The sequence below is a fragment of the Polistes fuscatus genome, unplaced genomic scaffold (genome assembly GCF_010416935.1).
Source record: "Polistes fuscatus isolate 324 unplaced genomic scaffold, CU_Pfus_HIC Scaffold5, whole genome shotgun sequence".
Taxonomy (NCBI): domain Eukaryota; kingdom Metazoa; phylum Arthropoda; class Insecta; order Hymenoptera; family Vespidae; genus Polistes; species Polistes fuscatus.
In genome coordinates, this window is record NW_025113129.1 from 2,951,283 (window position 1) to 2,970,140 (window position 18,858).

General features: G+C 27.7%; 4 protein-coding genes across 7 annotated transcripts in view; 2 read left to right on the forward strand and 2 right to left on the reverse strand.

Annotated features, from left to right (window-relative positions):
* Window positions 1-7,195, forward strand: part of LOC122522006 (matrix metalloproteinase-14) — a 31,507-nt gene extending 24,312 nt beyond the window's left edge. The window contains exons 4-10 of one of the 4 annotated variants that reach the window (XM_043642785.1): window positions 1,105-1,256; window positions 1,360-1,662; window positions 1,976-2,132; window positions 2,194-2,330; window positions 2,413-2,733; window positions 2,839-3,079; window positions 6,900-7,195. In XM_043642785.1, the coding sequence (XP_043498720.1) occupies window positions 1,105-1,256; window positions 1,360-1,662; window positions 1,976-2,132; window positions 2,194-2,330; window positions 2,413-2,733; window positions 2,839-3,079; window positions 6,900-7,033 (1,445 nt within the window). In that variant the 3' untranslated portion in view covers window positions 7,034-7,195. Of the gene's footprint in view, window positions 1-1,104; window positions 1,257-1,359; window positions 1,663-1,975; window positions 2,133-2,193; window positions 2,331-2,412; window positions 2,734-2,838; window positions 3,378-6,426; window positions 6,700-6,899 lie in introns of those variants that run through there. The other 3 variants (XM_043642784.1, XM_043642782.1, XM_043642781.1) reach the window with 3 other exon arrangements.
* A 3,152-nt stretch (window positions 7,196-10,347) lies between these two features.
* LOC122522007 (O-glucosyltransferase rumi homolog) lies at window positions 10,348-12,917 on the reverse strand. Its single transcript, XM_043642786.1, has 6 exons — window positions 12,415-12,917; window positions 12,140-12,311; window positions 11,599-11,800; window positions 11,140-11,418; window positions 10,796-11,028; window positions 10,348-10,591 (listed from the first exon to the last, which is right to left on the reverse strand). Exons 1-6 carry the CDS (start codon window positions 12,539-12,541, stop codon window positions 10,396-10,398), a joined length of 1,209 nt encoding a protein of 402 aa, XP_043498721.1. The 5' UTR covers window positions 12,542-12,917; the 3' UTR covers window positions 10,348-10,395.
* A 230-nt stretch (window positions 12,918-13,147) lies between these two features.
* Window positions 13,148-14,965, forward strand: LOC122522008 (pseudouridine-5'-phosphatase-like). Its single transcript, XM_043642787.1, has 5 exons — window positions 13,148-13,237; window positions 13,371-13,462; window positions 13,687-13,905; window positions 14,126-14,358; window positions 14,429-14,965. The coding sequence occupies exons 2-5, from the start codon at window positions 13,399-13,401 to the stop codon at window positions 14,600-14,602; spliced, it is 690 nt and encodes a 229-aa protein (XP_043498722.1). The 5' UTR covers window positions 13,148-13,237; window positions 13,371-13,398; the 3' UTR covers window positions 14,603-14,965.
* A 1,296-nt stretch (window positions 14,966-16,261) lies between these two features.
* On the reverse strand, window positions 16,262-16,914 carry LOC122522009 (NADH dehydrogenase [ubiquinone] 1 alpha subcomplex subunit 2). Its single transcript, XM_043642788.1, has 3 exons — window positions 16,800-16,914; window positions 16,563-16,669; window positions 16,262-16,437 (listed from the first exon to the last, which is right to left on the reverse strand). The coding sequence occupies exons 1-3, from the start codon at window positions 16,880-16,882 to the stop codon at window positions 16,346-16,348; spliced, it is 282 nt and encodes a 93-aa protein (XP_043498723.1). The 5' UTR covers window positions 16,883-16,914; the 3' UTR covers window positions 16,262-16,345.
* Between the last annotated feature and the right edge of the window lie 1,944 nt (window positions 16,915-18,858).

The window sequence follows — 18,858 nt, forward strand, 5'->3', positions numbered from 1 at the left end:
GTAAGTAGTGAATAATATTATAAACAATGAAGTAAAATATATATAATATTATTAGATCATCTACTTTTTTCTAATCTTCTTTAAAATTAATATTTTAAATTAACTAGACGACAACAACAAGAACAAAAAAAAAGAAATTATTGCATGCATATCCATTATCGAAATGTTATGTTAATTGAACGAATAATCGTGAAAAAAAAAAAAAAAAAATAGATATGACTGGCCTATAACCATGACTTTGAACTTTTTCCAACGATCACAGTCGTGTTTCGATATTAAAACTCGAATCAGAGTTAGAACATCGAGATCATCGATGCGTACCTCCTCTATGCATTTTTGTTGTACGACCATTGTATCAAAAGTTCTGTTAGTCGAACTAAATCGAACTAGAACGGACGCGTGGAAAATTCATTTCAAACAATTTGTTTGTCGTTGAATAAAGTATACACCATCGGTATATTCATAAAAAATAAATTGTTAATTATACTTTAATTATATACGATTTATTCGTTACATATCAATTATATTTAACACGTAACGCACGTTTTAAAAATGATCGATCTTATGTAAAAAGAAAAAATAAATAAAAAAAGTAAAATGTTAGATAGAAAATCGTATATACGATGAAAAGATCATAACGATTATCTGTTATCTCATAGGTTTTCCGCTATATCGTAAATAAATTCTTACATAAACGCAACACACGATTGTAATTATAGCAACGCGTGCATACGAAGAAAACGCATCGATTGCATAAATTTAGTGATGCATTGATGACACGCGAAATTGTCATTAGTGGTTAGGATTCAGGGTCAAATGTATACTTTTTTTTAAAAAAAAAAAACCCCTCAAGTTTTTTAACAAATTATTCTCAAAATAATGAAACTTTCATTATTCGAACAAACTCGAAATAATTCTCAAATAATTCTCGTATCAATTTGATTTATTTCTTTAACCCCCCCGATTAATTTTCTTCTTTTCCTTTTAAATATTTTCTAAATAATAATAATAATCAAAGTTTGTTCGTATTTAATCAAATGTAAAAAAAAATCAAACTCGAATCTGATTGAACGATAAAAGATATCTATTGTTTTTGTAATGCAGGATCAAGATGGCGAGTTAAAAAATTGTCATACAGGATAAGTAAGTATCCTGCTGGTTTGGTTAGATCGGAAGTGGACAAAGAAGTTGCCAAAGCTTTTGGTATTTGGTCTCAATACACCGATTTAACATTCACAGTTAAACCTTCAGGCTCGGTAAGTATCGACCCCACCACCCCCCATGAATCATCCTTGTTTGAAAAATAAACCAAAAAGAAAAAACATCCCCCTTCCTAATGAATTAAAATATTCCATTCAGGTTCACATCGACATCAGATTCGAAATTGGTGAACACGGAGACGGTGATCCTTTCGATGGTCGTGGTGGTACTTTGGCTCATGCTTATTTCCCAGTTTATGGTGGTGATGCCCATTTCGATGACGCCGAACAGTGGACGATAAACAGTTATCGTGGTACGAATCTCTTCCAAGTGGCGGCTCATGAATTCGGACATTCACTTGGATTAAGTCACAGTGACGTTAAAGCTGCCCTCATGGCACCATTTTATCGTGGATACGAACCCAATTTCAATTTGCATTCCGATGACATCGAGGGCATTCAAGTGAGTTTATTAAAGTGTTATTTCAAATTTAACCCATTTCTAAGTTTTCAGTACATTATACGTAATTATTACAGTTCATTAAACATCATTCATTGATTATGCTAAAATCTAATTTTTAAATATACACAAGAGATTATATATACTGTATTTTATTCATTATTTCTGATAACGCTAACTAAATGTTTGTCTTTTACTTTTTCTTTAATTTTCAATATTTTCCTGATTATTTCGTTAATCCAACTGAACGATTCGCTAGATCATACTTCAAGCGTATAATTATATTAACATTCGTCATTATTTGATTTTATATTAGGCTCTGTATGGAAAAAAATCTGGTTGGAGACACGGGCCAACAAATACTCACCCAACATCGATACCACCAACCGGTGAAGAAGATCCTGAACTTTGTATGGATCCTAAAATCGATACGATATTTCATTCGGCAGAAGGACACATTTACGTTTTCAAAGGTACGTAAACATATGTAATTATCTCTTACGGATCAATTGATAAAATTAATTCAACTTATAGGAGAACATTATTGGAGATTAACAGACGATGGTATAGCAAGTGGCTATCCTAAACGAATCAGTAATTCTTGGAAGGGTCTTCCGGGTAATATCGACGCCGCATTTACATTCAAGAATGGTAAAACTTATTTCTTCAAGGTAAGAAATATCTCTAATAGTAATAATAAAACAAAATCTCGTAAAAAACAAAGAAAAACAAGAATGATTGTTATTCATCTAGGGATCAAAATATTGGAGGTACATAGGAAAACACATGGACGGACAATATCCGAAAGAAATAAGCGAAGGGTTCACGGGAATCCCTGACAATATCGATGCAGTTACAGTATGGACTGGAAATGGAAAGATTTATTTCTACAAAGGAACGAAATTCTGGCGATTCGATCAAGTACAAAAGCCACCAGTTAAGAGTACTTATCCGAAACCTATTAAAAATTGGGAAGGTCTTCCGGATAATTTGGACGGTGCTGTGATTTATCAAGGATACACGTATTTCTTCAAGGACAAGGGATATTACAGATTCAACGATCGAACTTTTTCAGTACGATTTTGATTTATTTGTTTTCTCTTTTTATATTCTTTCCTTCCTTCTTCTTATATTTTAATAAAACAAATGTACACAAATGATTTTGTTTAATTTGTACAGGTGGACATTGCCGAGCCAGCTTTCCCAAGGGCGACAGCTTATTGGTGGTTCGGATGCAAATCAGCCAGTAAAGGAACGTTAGGTAATATCCGATGGCAGGGTGAAAGTCCTGGAGAATCATCCCTCTTTTCCGGCATGCTGGATGCGGATAATCATGACTCGTACGACGACAATGATGATGACGATTATGATGATGATAAGAAACATGACGACGACGTTAGCGACATCATTTTAGATGCAGGTATAAAGCATAGCTCAGAAAAAACAAAAAAACAAAAACAAACAAACCCCATGGCCAATTCTTTGTTTGCCTTAAATTTGTATCGCTAAGTTCCAGATTATCTTTACTCCCGAAACAACTAATTCTAATTTCTAACTACGACAAATATTTGTCGTTGTTAGAATCTCTACAAATTAACTAACACAAACAAAATGCATTTTTCCTAACGATAAATTGGAACTTTTTTGGCTTAATACAAAACGAAAGCAACAACAACAAAATAATGGCTAAGTAACACCAAAAATTGGGCTTAACAAAATAAAGAAGAAATTGTTTTTAATGAAGGAAAATATTATATATGGTGTTTCTCTCACCATCTGGCTAAATAACATACCTAGGGCTTTAATTATCATCATCTCCAATGGGATATGTGCGTGTTTTTTCTTTTTTTCTTTTTTTTCTTTAACTTAATTAATACATTTTAATATTTTATTTTTTTTTTTTCAAGTAAATAAAGTTAGCAAGTAATTTTCTCGGAAAAAAAAAAAGAAACGGAAGACGAACGGTAAAAATTCTCACCAGAACGGAAAAGGGTAATGTTTTTTTTCTTTTTTTTTTGTTGTAGTAGATTATTACCGACACGATATTTATTTCACTTTTTCCGGTTTTTTATAATAAACGAGAATGATATTATCGTACGCGATTCGGATGTGACGCAATAATTCGAACGATCTATGAATTATTATTTTTTCTCGCGTTCTTTTCTTTTCTTTTTTTTTATTTATTATCCTTTTCGTCTAATGTCTCAACGCGATTAAAAAATTAGATGGAGATTAAATCGGGGAATACCATTTGAATTTTTAATACCAAGAAAATGAACCATCGGATTCATAAAAAAAAAAGAAATAAAGAAAGGGGCTATTATTGTCGTCATCGTTAAGATTTTTTTTCAAAGAAGAAAATATATGGTGCTTGTTAACTAACATATTATCGAATACTACTAACCAAAATCTAAAAAAAAAAAAAAAGGGGAAAAAGATTCATTCACGTTTAATATTATTTTATCTTATATCGTTTTTTTCTTTTTTTTTTCTTTTTTCTCTTTTGAAGTTAAAGATTAAACGAAGTTAATAAATTAAACATTAAATGCCATTATCTCGAAAGGTAAATGTATAATATGAAAAGCATACACGCAAAGCAAACCTAACATTCGTGAACACGATCATATCTTCGTGTTATTGCATTTCGTGACGTCCTATTGTCTCTAATTGTCGTTACTGCATTGTAAAAAAAAATCACAATCTCGGGATTTATGTTTTTCCTTCCCCCGTCGTAATTTTTTTTTTTTAAATTCATCGTAAGAATTATACATATGTAAATATTTTTTTTTTCTTTCTTTCCTTCTTTCAAAATTATCTTATCTTATCTTATCTTATAGTAAGAAGTTTTGATCTTTCTATAAAACTTTTTTGGTTCGCCCTATTGAAAGAAAAAATTCAAAATTCAAAACCCAATAAAAGCCCGAAGTATTTAATTAGCCAGTTGGCGAATCGAACATTACATTCTATCTTGCTCGTTTTTCTCTCGTATTTGTTTGATAATAATTGCAAAAAGAAATCTAGTTGTCGAAATTATCTCAAAAGAAAATGAAGGATAATTTTAATTAAATCATGTCGTCAATGTGTCATCGTCGCCGTATCCAGTACCGGAAAAAAAGTAAATATTTTAGATATAAGCAACTTCTAAACAGCTTACTCTATTCCTTTTTTTATTTTTCATATTCTTTATAAAAGAACAAAAATTATGCTTGTAGGTATGCACTATGTGTCTATGAATTGCATGCTAAACTTACATATGGTTTTTTTTTTGACATCTTTCTCATGCTTTCTATCTCTTTGCAATCTTTTTTTAAAAACAAAACAAAAAGTTGTAGTAATTTGTTGTGGGTTATTATTTTTACTTGTTTTTTTAATTGCACGTTAATTATTATTGCAAAAATAACATAACCTAACTGACCAATAGTATTTATGTAAATTCGATCGATCGTTAGGATCGATCATACAAATTTTTAGAGGTATTATATGTTATTCGAACGATTTGATTGGCACGAGTTACGTTTATTTACTATGCACGTATTTATTGGTATATATTATTTGCATAAGTGTTTCTACACATGCATGTATTATTTGTATGTCCTACACTAGAAATGTTCTATATCACGTATGTGTGTATGTACGGTGGATTAGCATAGTAAATCACAGTACGAGGTCGATAAAGGAAAAAAACAAAATTATATAAATATTTTCTTACTTACGTATGTGCAGCAAAACGTGTGTGAAATCAAAAAGGTGCATGGTTTAAAAGAATATATATAAAAATATATATTTAAACTGTTTAAACGGTTGACGGTCACGTTGTTTGGAACTTGAACTAATCATATCAGGGAAGAATCTATCTTGTATTTCCTTCTAACCAATCACAATTCACTTTTTTGGTCACGTGTCACATCTCAATTTCACTTATTTAATTTATACGATTATTCACTTCTTTTTGTTTATTTGTTCGTTGAATTATATTTATTTTATGGTTTTATGCACCATCGCACACTTCGTACACACATTTCGTATTTTCTTCATTGCACGTTATTTCATTATTAATTTTTATTTATTTTTTTGTTCATATGTATGTTACGATCTTTATTATTTATTTTTTCTGCACGATCATTTTCTTTCGACTGCGTATGGTGAAAGGCCGAATTTTACATGTAAACCAAAAAAAAAAAGATAATGAAAAATGTAGTTTTGTTTTAGCGGGATCAATCATTACGCAGCATGTGTTTTATTGTTTCTTTTCAACTTCTATCCACTACTTTACTTTTTTATTATCACTCTTTTCTAATGAGTTTTTCTTTCTTCCGCCATGACTTTTATTTCGATATAAATCGAGTACTTTCCGCCATCTTGCTTCGATCAATCACGATCGATAATCGAAATAATTGAAGCAAGATGGTACTGAATGTTTTTTTTCTTTTTTAAATTCGATGTTTCAAAAATGTTATTATTTTTTATTATTACAGATCGGAAAATGATCTTAAAATTTACAACTGTACCCATTCTATTTTGTTATACTTTGATCGAAACACCATAATGTCAATCGCATAAAATAATCATTATTCATTAAAATTCATTCGTGAAATTGGTTATAAATTTTGAAGGAAAGTACAAAACGCCAATGTAAATAAAAACCACCGAACCATTTGTCGAAGCGCTCGCGCGCACTTGCACACTCTAAGAAAAAAAAAGTAATCAACTATAGTCAAAAGTTTTAAGTAAGATAAAAATTAATCCCGGAAAATACTGTATTTCCAGAGGACAACAACTTTCGTCTCGGATCGAACGGATTCGAGAAAAAGTGAGCGGCAACTGAATCGATAAAACGGCCAACGTTAATCGATCGCGATACACGTGCCAAAACTATCGCAAACCAAAAAATAATACACGCACACGAAAAGAAAAGAAATATATAAGTTCCAAACAACAACGAATCCAAACAGCACGATTGTAAGAACAATCCGAACGTTTTGAACGACGTTTATTCGCGCGCGTTTCTGCGCATGCACCACGGATGCACGCGCATACTCAGAGAGGGAGACAGAAAGAAACAAAAGCGAGAGACCTCTTGCTGCGCGTGGCTCGGCCAATCATAATCGATCAAACTCATCCCTCATTACCAACCCCAGATCACATCCCTCGAACCAATCAAAATCCTTCATTAAATCGCACGTGGATATAAATGCACGAATGAGCGCGCTATTATTTCTTTTTCCTTCAATAATCAACAGGAGGAATAGACGAACAATTCGTGACGTCGTCCAATCAAGATCGCATGGATTCTGGATCGCGTAGCATTGCCAGCGGATCAGTTCTCATTAGTATTGTGACGGTGATCATAGCGAGGTTCGTCGTTGCAACATAAAGTAAATTACTTCGAAATACGAAGATTATGTTTTCAACTGCGTAAAGGAAAAAGGAAATCTAGAAAATGACATGGATTCTTTAGAAATGGATAGAAGAATTATCGTCAAGAATATCAATCTAAGAAACACGTAGCAATACCAATCATCGTCGTGTTGAAAAAGAAAGAGAAGAAGAAGAAGAAGATATTAGAAGAATGTGTGTTGGTTATCCTGGTTTCATAACTCAAAACGAAACGAACGTTCCCGCGCACACGCATTTTCAAATGCGTTCCTTATTATTATTATTCCTTATTATGGATTCTCATCATTGACCTACGACTGGCTATCGTTAGTAGTGAAAGTGATTAACTTTAATATGCGTTAAGCTTCTCTATTATTGGACGGTATACGGAGAAAAAGAAAGAAAGAAAAAGATAGAGAAGAGTTAAACGCAAACTGCCAATAAAAAAAACGTGTGGTAAAACGTCTTGAATAGAAGTTCTTTTTTTTAGCTGATTATATAGTTCACATATCGTACAGTGACATAAATAAGTATGTAAGTATTTTTAGTGGTACGACTTTTGATCAAAATAATCCGAAAAATATAAACTATTATTTATATGTGGTGTAGTATTATATTCTTTATTATTGACAATATTACGAGACGTTTTTGTTCGTTGTGCGCATGCGGAATAATTTAATATAAAGGGTGCTAATTCATGTGATATTAAAATACGATATTTTGAAGTTAAAATCATTGAGAAATTTATTGATTTATTGCAAATTTAAGATTTTTATTTTACTGTATTATTAAAATATATTGTAGGGGTCTTTTTTTGTTTATTTATATAAAAATGGGTAAATTGTATTACATTATATTTTTTCGTTTCATATTAAACCATCTTGCGCAGACCGTCTTACGCAGATCATCTTGCGCAGACCATCTTACGCAGATTATCTTGCGCAGACCGTCTTACGCAGATTATCTTGCGCAGACTGTCATTCGCAAATCAGCTTGCGCAGAACAACAAACTCATTTCATCGATTCTAACCTTCAATTAGTAGGAACTGACAATATAATATTACTACACATATATAAACAGGTATGTAGAAAATTGAGTGATCGTTGAACAAAGTTTCTTATGAAAACGATTTTCCAATTAAATTTCGCTCAATATATTATTTCGGATATTTTCGGGACACACGTAAGCCTATGTATTAAAAATTAAGTTTTGAAATAATGTTCGTTCATTATCTCTCTCGACAGATTATTACTGTATTAATCGTCTTCTAGGGTTTTAAACTCTAATTTAAAAACTTTTCCATAGCAAATGTGATTATGCGATGTGTAATCCTTTTTTTTTTTGTCTAGATTTTAAGTATTAGGAAATGACATGACTTTCGAATTTATTAATTTAAAGATTTTGAAAAAATTCATACTTTATGAGTATTTTTCCAAAGTACGCTTTCATGTATTTCCTGAATGTATATCGTATAGTATAATTTAAATAGTTAAAGTTTAATCCTTAACACTCCGACTTCTATTTGTTTATATCAATCGGCAACTCTGACTTATTTTGCAACGCCATACATCAGTGGTGTCTGAGAGGCACACTTGGAGCGTTAAGGGTTAATATCTTATGAAGGAACTAATCTATTAATAATATTATATAAAATATTGTATTAAATATTACAGATAAATTGGTTTGGAAGAATTCTCATATTCATATCAATTTTATTAAATTTATCACCGTTCAATGTTTTCGTGCTGGACCCTTATTCACACACTGCCTATTTATTGATTTGTACATTACCTGCGAAAAGACTTTCTAATATTGTTAGGCACAATTTGTTTTGGGTCTAGAACGTTGTAGCATTTCGCACAAATTCAAAGTATATTTCTATATTAAAAATAAAAGAAAATATATATTTTAAAAAAGAAATAAGAAATGCAGCAGTAAAACATTGCAACGCCAGGCAACTATACTGTAATTAATAAAGAAATGCTATCAAATTGTTTCTCATATATGTCGACAATACGATATTGTCTAAAGTATTTGTTATAGAAAAATTAAAATGTTACATGAGTGTTCTAGTATTTTAAATTATATTATTAAAAAAAAAAGTTATGTATTAATTGTTGAGCGATAATAATGATAGCAAATGATATAATGTTATTTAACAATTCAACTGTGTTGCGAAGAAGAATGTTGCATAGATTGCCTATAGACGTCATTCGCAGTCAAAGGATTAAAAGAATTAAAAAAGAAGATACAACACGCAGAGTACACAATACATATAAGTTTACAAGGAAACCAATAATAATAACTTTATATCCAACAATAAAAAAATGAATGAATTTAAATCACAAATAATATATATTCATATTAAAACATTCGCTATAGTACTCATGTCTCACGACTATTAATTTACTATTGTGTTTAAAAAGAATTGTTATTTTGCAAGTGCCTTAAAAAATATTTTTGTAACTTATACATTTGATATCTATGACATAAAAGAGAAAAGATGAAAGAAAAGAAAAGAAAAAAGAAATCATATTTTTGTAATGCATACATCTCATATCTTAATCTTTGTCTACGCATTTGCAAAGAGATACGTGCTTTATTTTTTCATGTAAATTAAAACTATAAATGGAAAGAATTTAGTTTATAAAAATATAACGTTCTTTTTGTTATTCTGCAACGTTTATTTCCTCGTAATAAATGCTTCCATATTATCGTAAATACATTAAACGCTATATTTTCATCGAAGAGCAAATTATATCTCATTATAATAAAAATTATATATCTATGTGCAAGAACCAAATACACTGTGTGGTTTTCAAATAATATCTGGAATGTATTGATCAAGTATCAATTTTTATATAGTCTAAAAAAAGAAAATAATACTTTGTAGTATAAGTCTCTAAGTAGTTTGATTGTGTAAGTGTTTTACCAGTACTTAAGTATTAAGAATCGTTTAATATGTATAAAGTTACACTATAAATGACCCTGTACTATGATCAAATATTTATTAAATTATGTATTTGCTAGTTTACAAATCTATTTTTTTTTCCATATTAATATGAGAATATTTTATTACGTTTGAAAATAGAAAATTAATTATAATAAGCATAGTACGAGGTCGTTTTTTGTGTTTATTGTAACGTTGGAGTATTAATAATTCACTTTGAAACTTGCCACATAGCTGTTTTACTCCAACTAAGAAAAAAAACCTCCATTGTAATATACTTTCCACATTATCATAAAAAGTAAATATTATTATTATTATAATAATAAAAAATACATGTATATTTTATCTAGTATAATGATTATACTTATTATATATATTTTTTACTTCATTAATTAATCAAATTAATCAATTATTTTCGTTCTATTTTAATTAGATTCTTATCTAAAATTGGTTTGTACGACAACACTTTCCCATAACTCTGTAAAAGTTTTTTCCAAAAGCACGTTATATCTTTCATTCTTAACTTATGCCAAATAAAATCTCTACCGCGATTAGCCATTTTTTCTGACAATGCATCATTGTCTATTGCAAATTGTATGAGTTCTCTGAAAAGAAAAAGAAAATATTAACGTAATTAATTGAATTATATTAGAGATAGAATAATAATAATAATAATAATAATATAAAAAAATATATTATTTCAAAAATTAAATATGTCATTAGTATTTAAGAACTTATTTTAATGATGTAAAAAAAAAAATGTGTTGAAAAAAGACATGTGTTACGAAATAATAGCCATCGAATCTTACTTTAAATCAGTTTGAGTAGCGTCCTTAGGAACAGGAATAAAATGAATCCATGGTTTCATAGCGTCGTAAAAAAATTCTGTCCATTCATCGCCGACATGAAAAACTAAGGATCGGCACAGGAACAAATGTTTATATCGAAAGGAAGCTGCTACTCCACGATAGTTAAATAAATACTTATACGCGCAATGAGATTCTAATGGAACTTCAGAAGCTGGAGGTGCATGTAGCGTATCCTAAATATAAACATTGATATTTACTGATAAAGGATTGACATAGATTATTAAATGAAACAAAAAAAAAAAAAAATAATAATAATAATAATAATAATAATTAAATTAACTTACTTCGTCAGACTTCCACGCTTGATTCTTTGTATACTGTGCATCAATTAAGTTAGGATTTTCACGGCTCAATAATATTAAATTATCGCGTTCAGAGCTAGTCCTAGAGCCACGAAAAAAGACCTTCTCTTTTTTCTTATCCCATGGTATATTTTTACTAGTTTTATCTAATAATTGACGGTGTTTATCCCACCGTCCAAGACCACGAGGATACAAAGATATAGCAGGTCCTCCTTCCCAAAATGCCCATGCTGGATACATAATATCATAATATTGTGGTGTCTATAAATATTGTGTAATGTGCTGAATTTGGACACAAATCAAGACGATGTCGAATCGAATGAAGTTCTTTATATTCTATATATATATATATATATAGAAAAAAAGTAAAATTTGAAAAATATTGTTCCCTGTTGCGCATTCTATATATAATTATATTATTTTATATATTATTATTATTACCTTGCTAAATGAAAGTATAGGTAGAGGTTTTCCAAAATGCTTATTCGATTGAGGATAATCTCTAGTGTTAACAACTAAATCCATGTCAGTTAAGTTATCAATTATCTTAAAAATAAAGTGTTCTATCCCGGCGCATCTCGACGGAAACATGCAATCTTTTTCTCTGTAAAGCTTCCCTCCAATTATTTGATAAAATGTACCTCTGAGAAATAAAAGGATATTATATTAGAATAAAATATTAATAATAATTATCAAAATGTTTACAGCGTGTCCTGTAACTGGTGATACAAGCGAATAAGAAAATATCTGAGAATTAAGATAATGAAATTCATCGAACTAAAACTGAATCAAGTGCACATGAGTATACGACATATTTTCAAATTTATTTCTCTCAATAATGAAATCTTGTAAAAACAAATACGATTCTACATTTTTGATTTAAGATTTTTGTTTTATATAGAATCACTCACACTGTTAAATAGTACCACCAATTACAGGATGTATATCAACATCGACATCGAAATAAAACATATATGTATACCTGGTCTTTGCTATATCGATTAATTCTTTGCTTATACCATTTTTCTTAAATGGTTTTAAATCTCTTATTATTATATTTTTAAAACATTCACATCTGGTAGCGTTGCATTCTATGTAATTTCTTTCAGCCTCGTTGATAGCTTCAATATATTTTTTATATTTTTCATTAGAAACTATAATAATAAAATATGAATGATTAATATTCTTTTAATATAATAATTAACATTTATTTTTTATTTTTTTTTTTTTATATACAAATGTAAATAAAGTAAAAACCTTTGGTATATTTATAACCTTCATCTTTGTCTTTGCAATTGTCTGCATCATCAATTTCACAGTATTGTTCGACGCAGTGTCCTTTTAATAAAATTATTAATAAAACAATCAAACTTAAGCACTTCATTCATACGCCGTAATTTTAATTTGATAATATAAATATTAATAACAAAGTAACTTCCAATAATGGATGATGTATACTTTATCAAGATTAGAAAATATTTCTTATTAAATATCAGCACTAATTGAACAATATTTTATATATATACATGTGTATAATAGAACTAATTAATCATTTTTAATATACTGCATTTATTTTTTTTTTTATTATTTGTTAATGTTAACGTGTTCATCAAATTAATTGGTTAGAATTTGTAACATTTGACATCATTCAAATTTTCTAAGCTTAATGGTCACCAAATGCATCTGTGTTTGATTTTACACGTATACTTAGAAAAAAAAAAAAGGAAGAAGACATTTAAAAAAGAAATCAGATCTATACCTTATATAGAGTAATTTTTTGAGGTTTAAAAATAAATATAATTAAAGAAAAGAACAGAAAATCCGATCATTAAAAGATACAATCGACTTATGTCAATATTAGCTTTAATGATAAATATTTGTAAAAATTTGTGCTTTTTTTAAATATAGGAATTATTTACAATTCTTACGTCATACTAACCTAATCTTTAAAAAAACTTGAATAAAGCGACATCTATGAAAGAATTTCGTCATACACTTTGAATTGATTGCTTAGTAATAGACTAGTTCAAATCTTTAAACGTTGTTTCTCGTCAGGAACGAATTAAGTAAAGATAAAATTGTAAGTAATAATAGTTTATTTTAATTATCATTCTATACTAATTAAATGTATGACATTCTAATATGTCATTATATTAGTTTAATTATTCTAATCAACTAATAACTTGTACTAATATTTGTAATCACAATTGCAGATAACCTAAAAAACATTTACTTAAAAAAATGGCTGCCAACAATTATAAAAAAGTAACACATTGTATTTTTGATATGGATGGTTTATTGTTAGGTACGATATATGTTTATTTGTTATAATTATTTAAATATTAGATAATTGTATTTTTATATCATATTTTATTTTCAATAAGATTCTATTTTATATTTAATCAAATTGTTTCAACATGCATATACAAATTTTATTGGTTATTTTTTTTTAAAAGAAATAGATATAATTAATCTTTAAAATAAATATAAAGTATAATTTAAAATATTTATTTTTATATAATTATTCAGATACAGAGACTTTGTACTCCCAAGCTTTCAATCAAATTTCTCAAAAGTATGGTAAAGATTATACTTGGGAACACAAGATTAAAATAATGGGATTTAAGAGCAGCGAAGCAGCTAAAACTATTGTTGAGATGTTAGAATTGCCGATAAGTGGACCAGAATTTGAAAGGCAGCTCTCCGATATATATGTGGAAATTTTTCCAAAGTGTAATCTAATGCCAGGTATTTGTCAATTTACATTTTACAAAACCATTTGTATCAAACATTAACTACTTGCACTATAATAACATGTAAACCTCATGATACGCTTTGTAGCCCAAACATGAGAAACATAAGTCCTACTTGTAGCGAATCTTACAGGCTAAACATATGAAGCACAAAATATAGCAGCGAATATGGCATGCATTAAAATATATAAAAAATATTATGTATTATTATACAGGTGCAGAGCGCCTTTTAAAACATCTGAAAAACAATAATGTTCCAATTGCACTTGCGACAAGTTCTAGTAAATCAACCGGTGATATAAAAACTCAGAGATGGGAGCACATTTTTGATCTATTTCATCATAGAGTTTATGGTGGTACAGATCCAGAAGTTAAAAAAGGAAAACCAAATCCAGATATATTTTTAATAGCTGCTCAAAGGTTTCCCGACAAGCCTGAACCTTCAAAGGTCTTTTATTTTATATGTAATATTAAACAAAAGTAATGTTACAATATTTTACTTATCAATGTTATTACAGTGCCTAGTATTTGAAGATTCTCCTAATGGAGTAGAAGCTGCCGTAGCTGCAGGAATGCAAGTTATAATGGTGCCAGATCCTATGTTGGATGAAAAATATTTTAAAGGTGCAACTATTGTATTAAAAAGCCTTGAAGATTTTCGTCCGGAATTATTTGGTTTACCGCCATATTAACTAGAACCAAATTTCAGTAGCTATGAATTCTTCTGAACCTAATTCTTAATCGATTTTAATGAACGAGGATTTATTAAAAAGGGTAAAAACTTATTACACGAGATCACTCGTTTAAAAATTTTCATAAATAATATAATTTTCAATATAAATTAATATGTGAAAGATTAACGTTCTATACAAATAGTTTCAAAATTAAGGGAACAAAAAAAAGAATCATCTCGTGGGGTTTTATAAAACCTTATTCATAAAAATCGATCAGTAATTATCTTTAGGAGAATTAGATAATTATATCGTAAACTGTTGCGATGTGCTATATGGATTTATCATGTGGTTATGCTTGTGTCGTTATGCTAAGGCCATTTGGAAAAAATAAGCATATCCAATAATCGGTAAATATTTTAATGAAATATTTACTATGTTATTTGAAAGAAATGAATAAACTATAGATTTCGAATAAAACATTCAAACATTTAGATATTTAGATATTTATCTTTATAATTTTTAGACGATATATATTTTGTATATATGTTTTTTATTATTTATTTGCACAGAACGTACTTGATGCTCGTACATAAACTATTCCATTGATCAAATCCGTTACGTAATCATTACCAAGAAATAATAAATGCGATAGGAAAGATAAATATCTCATTTTTCACATGAATAGATAATATTTAACGATTTATCTTCTTTCGATATATTCAAACTTAGATATTAAGTAGAAAAATAATCTTAATTTAGATACGACAGTATTTATAATCCTATTTTACTGCCAGTATTTTATTGTTATTTTATTGTCACCTAAAAGATAACATAGAAATCCGACTTTATTCTTTAATACTATTTTTTTTTTATCTAGCTTATGTAATAAATATATATAAGTATTCGTCGTTTAGTTACTATACTTTTTAAATAGAATTTCATCTATGAATGGTCCTATTGTTAACTTACTTTCTCAATTCATTCTGATGACATAAAGGGTACAGCATACTTGCACAAGCATACACACCGACATGATAAACCTAGAAAAGGAATAATGTTGCCCTTAACGTGCTTTTAAATTTTCTTTCACAATTTTTTTTTTCTTCTAAACTCGTCACTGATTTAATATGCATAATTTTGAGCAAGATGTGATGAACAGCCTTTCGGAGTATAGTCAGATTGTAAAGTAGAATATAATACATATATATGAAAATCTGCAGGCAGGTTTTCTATAGGATTTCGCAGTTCAAACATTTAGACGAATTTTTTCTTTCGGAATCTCTATTAAAAATTTATATATATATTTAAAAAAAAAGATATATATATATATATACACACATATATATTTTCTTAATTATCGTTAATATAACGATAACAATTACTATGATAAACTTAAATAAAAAGAAAAAAAGAAAAATATAATAATGAATACCATATCCTGCCATATATTTAAGTATTTCTTTTAGTTATTTTGTACGCATTTCGTATAAACTTTTTTAGTATCGTATACGTACATAATAGATCGTAATATATTTTTTGGTCTCATTTATATCTTATAATTTTTACAAGCTTGATATAAATTATTTGTGCTCTAATTCAGTGCGTATATATACACAATAATTAAGTTCCTGTGAAAATTGTTCCTATAAATGAAAAACGAAAGAAAAAATAACATACTTTTTAATTTATAATAACTAGTTTATTTGATAACTAAACAACAATTACGTGATATACATATCTATTTTATAAATTAGAATATATTCATGGTTTTGTAGATGCAAGTTGTTTTAGCCTTACGAGTATTTCTTCTGACTTTAAATCATTCAGTGATATTTGTCGTTCTACTCCGTATTCTGAAACATTGTAATGTTCCAAAGATTAAGATACCAAAAATATAACAATTTATGTATTAATTTGTCTGCATCAAGGAATTTTAATTGGTATGACAATTAAATTAATATTAATAATTACAACTTACCATAACGTGCAAATAATCTTGGCTCGGTTAACGAACATTCCCGAATTAGAATAGGAAATTTAGGATTATTTTTTTTTATAGAAACATACTGTTGTTTTATGAAATCTCTGAAAAAAAAACAAGCATATTAAAATACATTTAGGTTAGAATTTGAGTCATTCGATTATTATTACTGTAATTAAATCTCCTTAACTTTATATTTAACAAATCCTTTTCTTTATAGTAACTTTAATTTACCTAACTCCTTCACTTGATTTTGACGTTTGACATAAAAGAATTCTCAATTCCTTTAAATGTGATCCAAACTTAATTGCAGCCATCTTTAAATTCCTCTACTCGATGCTACTACTTACATCATACGAATAATTATGTCACTGATATAAAATAATAGTTTAATTTAATATTTAAATTTAAAAAAAAAATAATATATTTTTAAAAATTATTGAATATTATATTAAATTATTAGTTTCGAATGACAGATAAAAAATTATAAATGAGATAAAGCCCGCGAACAATTCATAAATTCAAAATTGAAAAAAAACAAAAATCATATTAATCATGGCATATATATATTCTTTTTAATTTTAAACTAACACTTATGTATATAATGGATTAGAAACGTTTGAGTTTATGAATTAGTATGTAAAATAGGTTTATTCTGTTAATTTTGTATGTAGTGACACTGTATGACATATTCTTGAAGACAGACTATTATGACATTACAAATTATCTTCATAAACTAAATCTTATATATCCTTATAATCAACGTTTCTTTCGTAAAATGTAATAAATTGTTTCACTGAAACTACTACCATTTTATAATTTAACTATCTGTCAGATTTATGTCATATATATATATGTATATATATATATATGTGTATAGAGAAGCACTGATACAGAAATGCATAGCTACATTTTTATATATATATATACACATTCACATTTTCCTTATATTTAATTTAAATATAACGTTTGATATTTTAGAGTTTTCTTGGCAACAATTTTGCTTTATATTTAAACAAAATAATAATAAAAATAAAATTAAAAAATTATAATAAATAATAATAATAATTCATTTTTTAAATAAGTAAATTTAGTATAATTATTGTTGTAGATATATTTATATATATTACATCTACGTAATATTAGAAATATATTTGCATATTTAAATAAGTTTCAAATTACATTCCAAGTGTAACCAAATAAATAATGTTCTTTATAAGTAATCGTTTCAAATGTTAAATAGTTAATTCAATATAAACGAATATATGCCAAGGAAACTTATTACTATCAACATAGAACATGTACATTTCCATGAGACCAAATAATTATTGAGATCTGCTTGTAAATTGAATATATTTTATATATAAAGTCTTCGAAGTTTTTCTTGCCAAAGTGTGTCAGCTTTTTAATAAAGTTTTTAAGTGATCTATGTTTATATAAGATATTTTTCTTATTTTCATGCATAGGATATGCTTACACAGTTTGACTAGAAAAATCTTAGACACCTTGTATGTATATATATATATATATATATAAACTTAAAACGTTTGTAATAGGAATTAATTATTATAATTAAAATCAATATATTCAAGTAATGAATATTACATAAAGAATAATCTTTCACTTGTTTCTTACAATAAATTAAATGCTAAAGATTGAGTATACTATTTCAATAGATAAAGAAGGATCATAATAAAATAATATATATATTTTATATTATCTGCAAGATTAAAGAAAAGATATTTCTTATGTTTTACATAAAAAGAAACAAATCTTTACAAATTTTACGTGAATTACATTTATGTTATATCTATTTCCATTTTCATATTCATTTGAAAATTTAATCCATGTCTTAATCATCTTAAACTTCTTCATTGTTTCTTTTATTATTGCGTTAAAACAATATATAAATATAACAATAAATTAATAGATCTCCACATGTACGATGTTGATACATTATGAAAACAATTGCAATTAAAATGTATTACATATCAGTTAGTAGTTTTTTGTACTAACATTTGGAAGTGATAAATATTTGGTTACAATTGCTCGAATAGATGGATATATATATAGATGAAATTTAGTTCTAAAAAATATAATTTATAAGTCTTGGATACATAAGATTAATTTCCTCCAGTACTTCGATAAAATTATCATTTATATACTACTATTTACAATAAATCACCTAAACGTTAGGCAAACGATAATATATTTAATATCTCTTATTTTATTTTTATTTTCTATAAAATTTAGAGGCAAAATAAAAATTACAGCCATATTTGCCCCAACGGTT

Coding starts and splice junctions, on each gene's coding strand:
- LOC122522007 (XM_043642786.1), bottom strand. CDS start 12,541: ATGAAGTGCTTAAGTTTGATTGTTTTATTAATAATTTTATTAAAAGGA. Junction 11,419..11,598: donor CTATACTTTCATTTAGCAAG/GTAATAATAATA, acceptor CAATATTTATAG/ACACCACAATATTATGATAT. Junction 11,029..11,139: donor AAGCGTGGAAGTCTGACGAA/GTAAGTTAATTT, acceptor GTTTATATTTAG/GATACGCTACATGCACCTCC.
- LOC122522008 (XM_043642787.1), top strand. CDS start 13,399: ATGGCTGCCAACAATTATAAAAAAGTAACACATTGTATTTTTGATATG. Junction 13,463..13,686: donor TATGGATGGTTTATTGTTAG/GTACGATATATG, acceptor ATAATTATTCAG/ATACAGAGACTTTGTACTCC. Junction 13,906..14,125: donor AAAGTGTAATCTAATGCCAG/GTATTTGTCAAT, acceptor ATTATTATACAG/GTGCAGAGCGCCTTTTAAAA.
- LOC122522009 (XM_043642788.1), bottom strand. CDS start 16,882: ATGGCTGCAATTAAGTTTGGATCACATTTAAAGGAATTGAGAATTCTT. Junction 16,670..16,799: donor AAATCAAGTGAAGGAGTTAG/GTAAATTAAAGT, acceptor TTTTTTTTTCAG/AGATTTCATAAAACAACAGT. Junction 16,438..16,562: donor AAGATTATTTGCACGTTATG/GTAAGTTGTAAT, acceptor ACAATGTTTCAG/AATACGGAGTAGAACGACAA.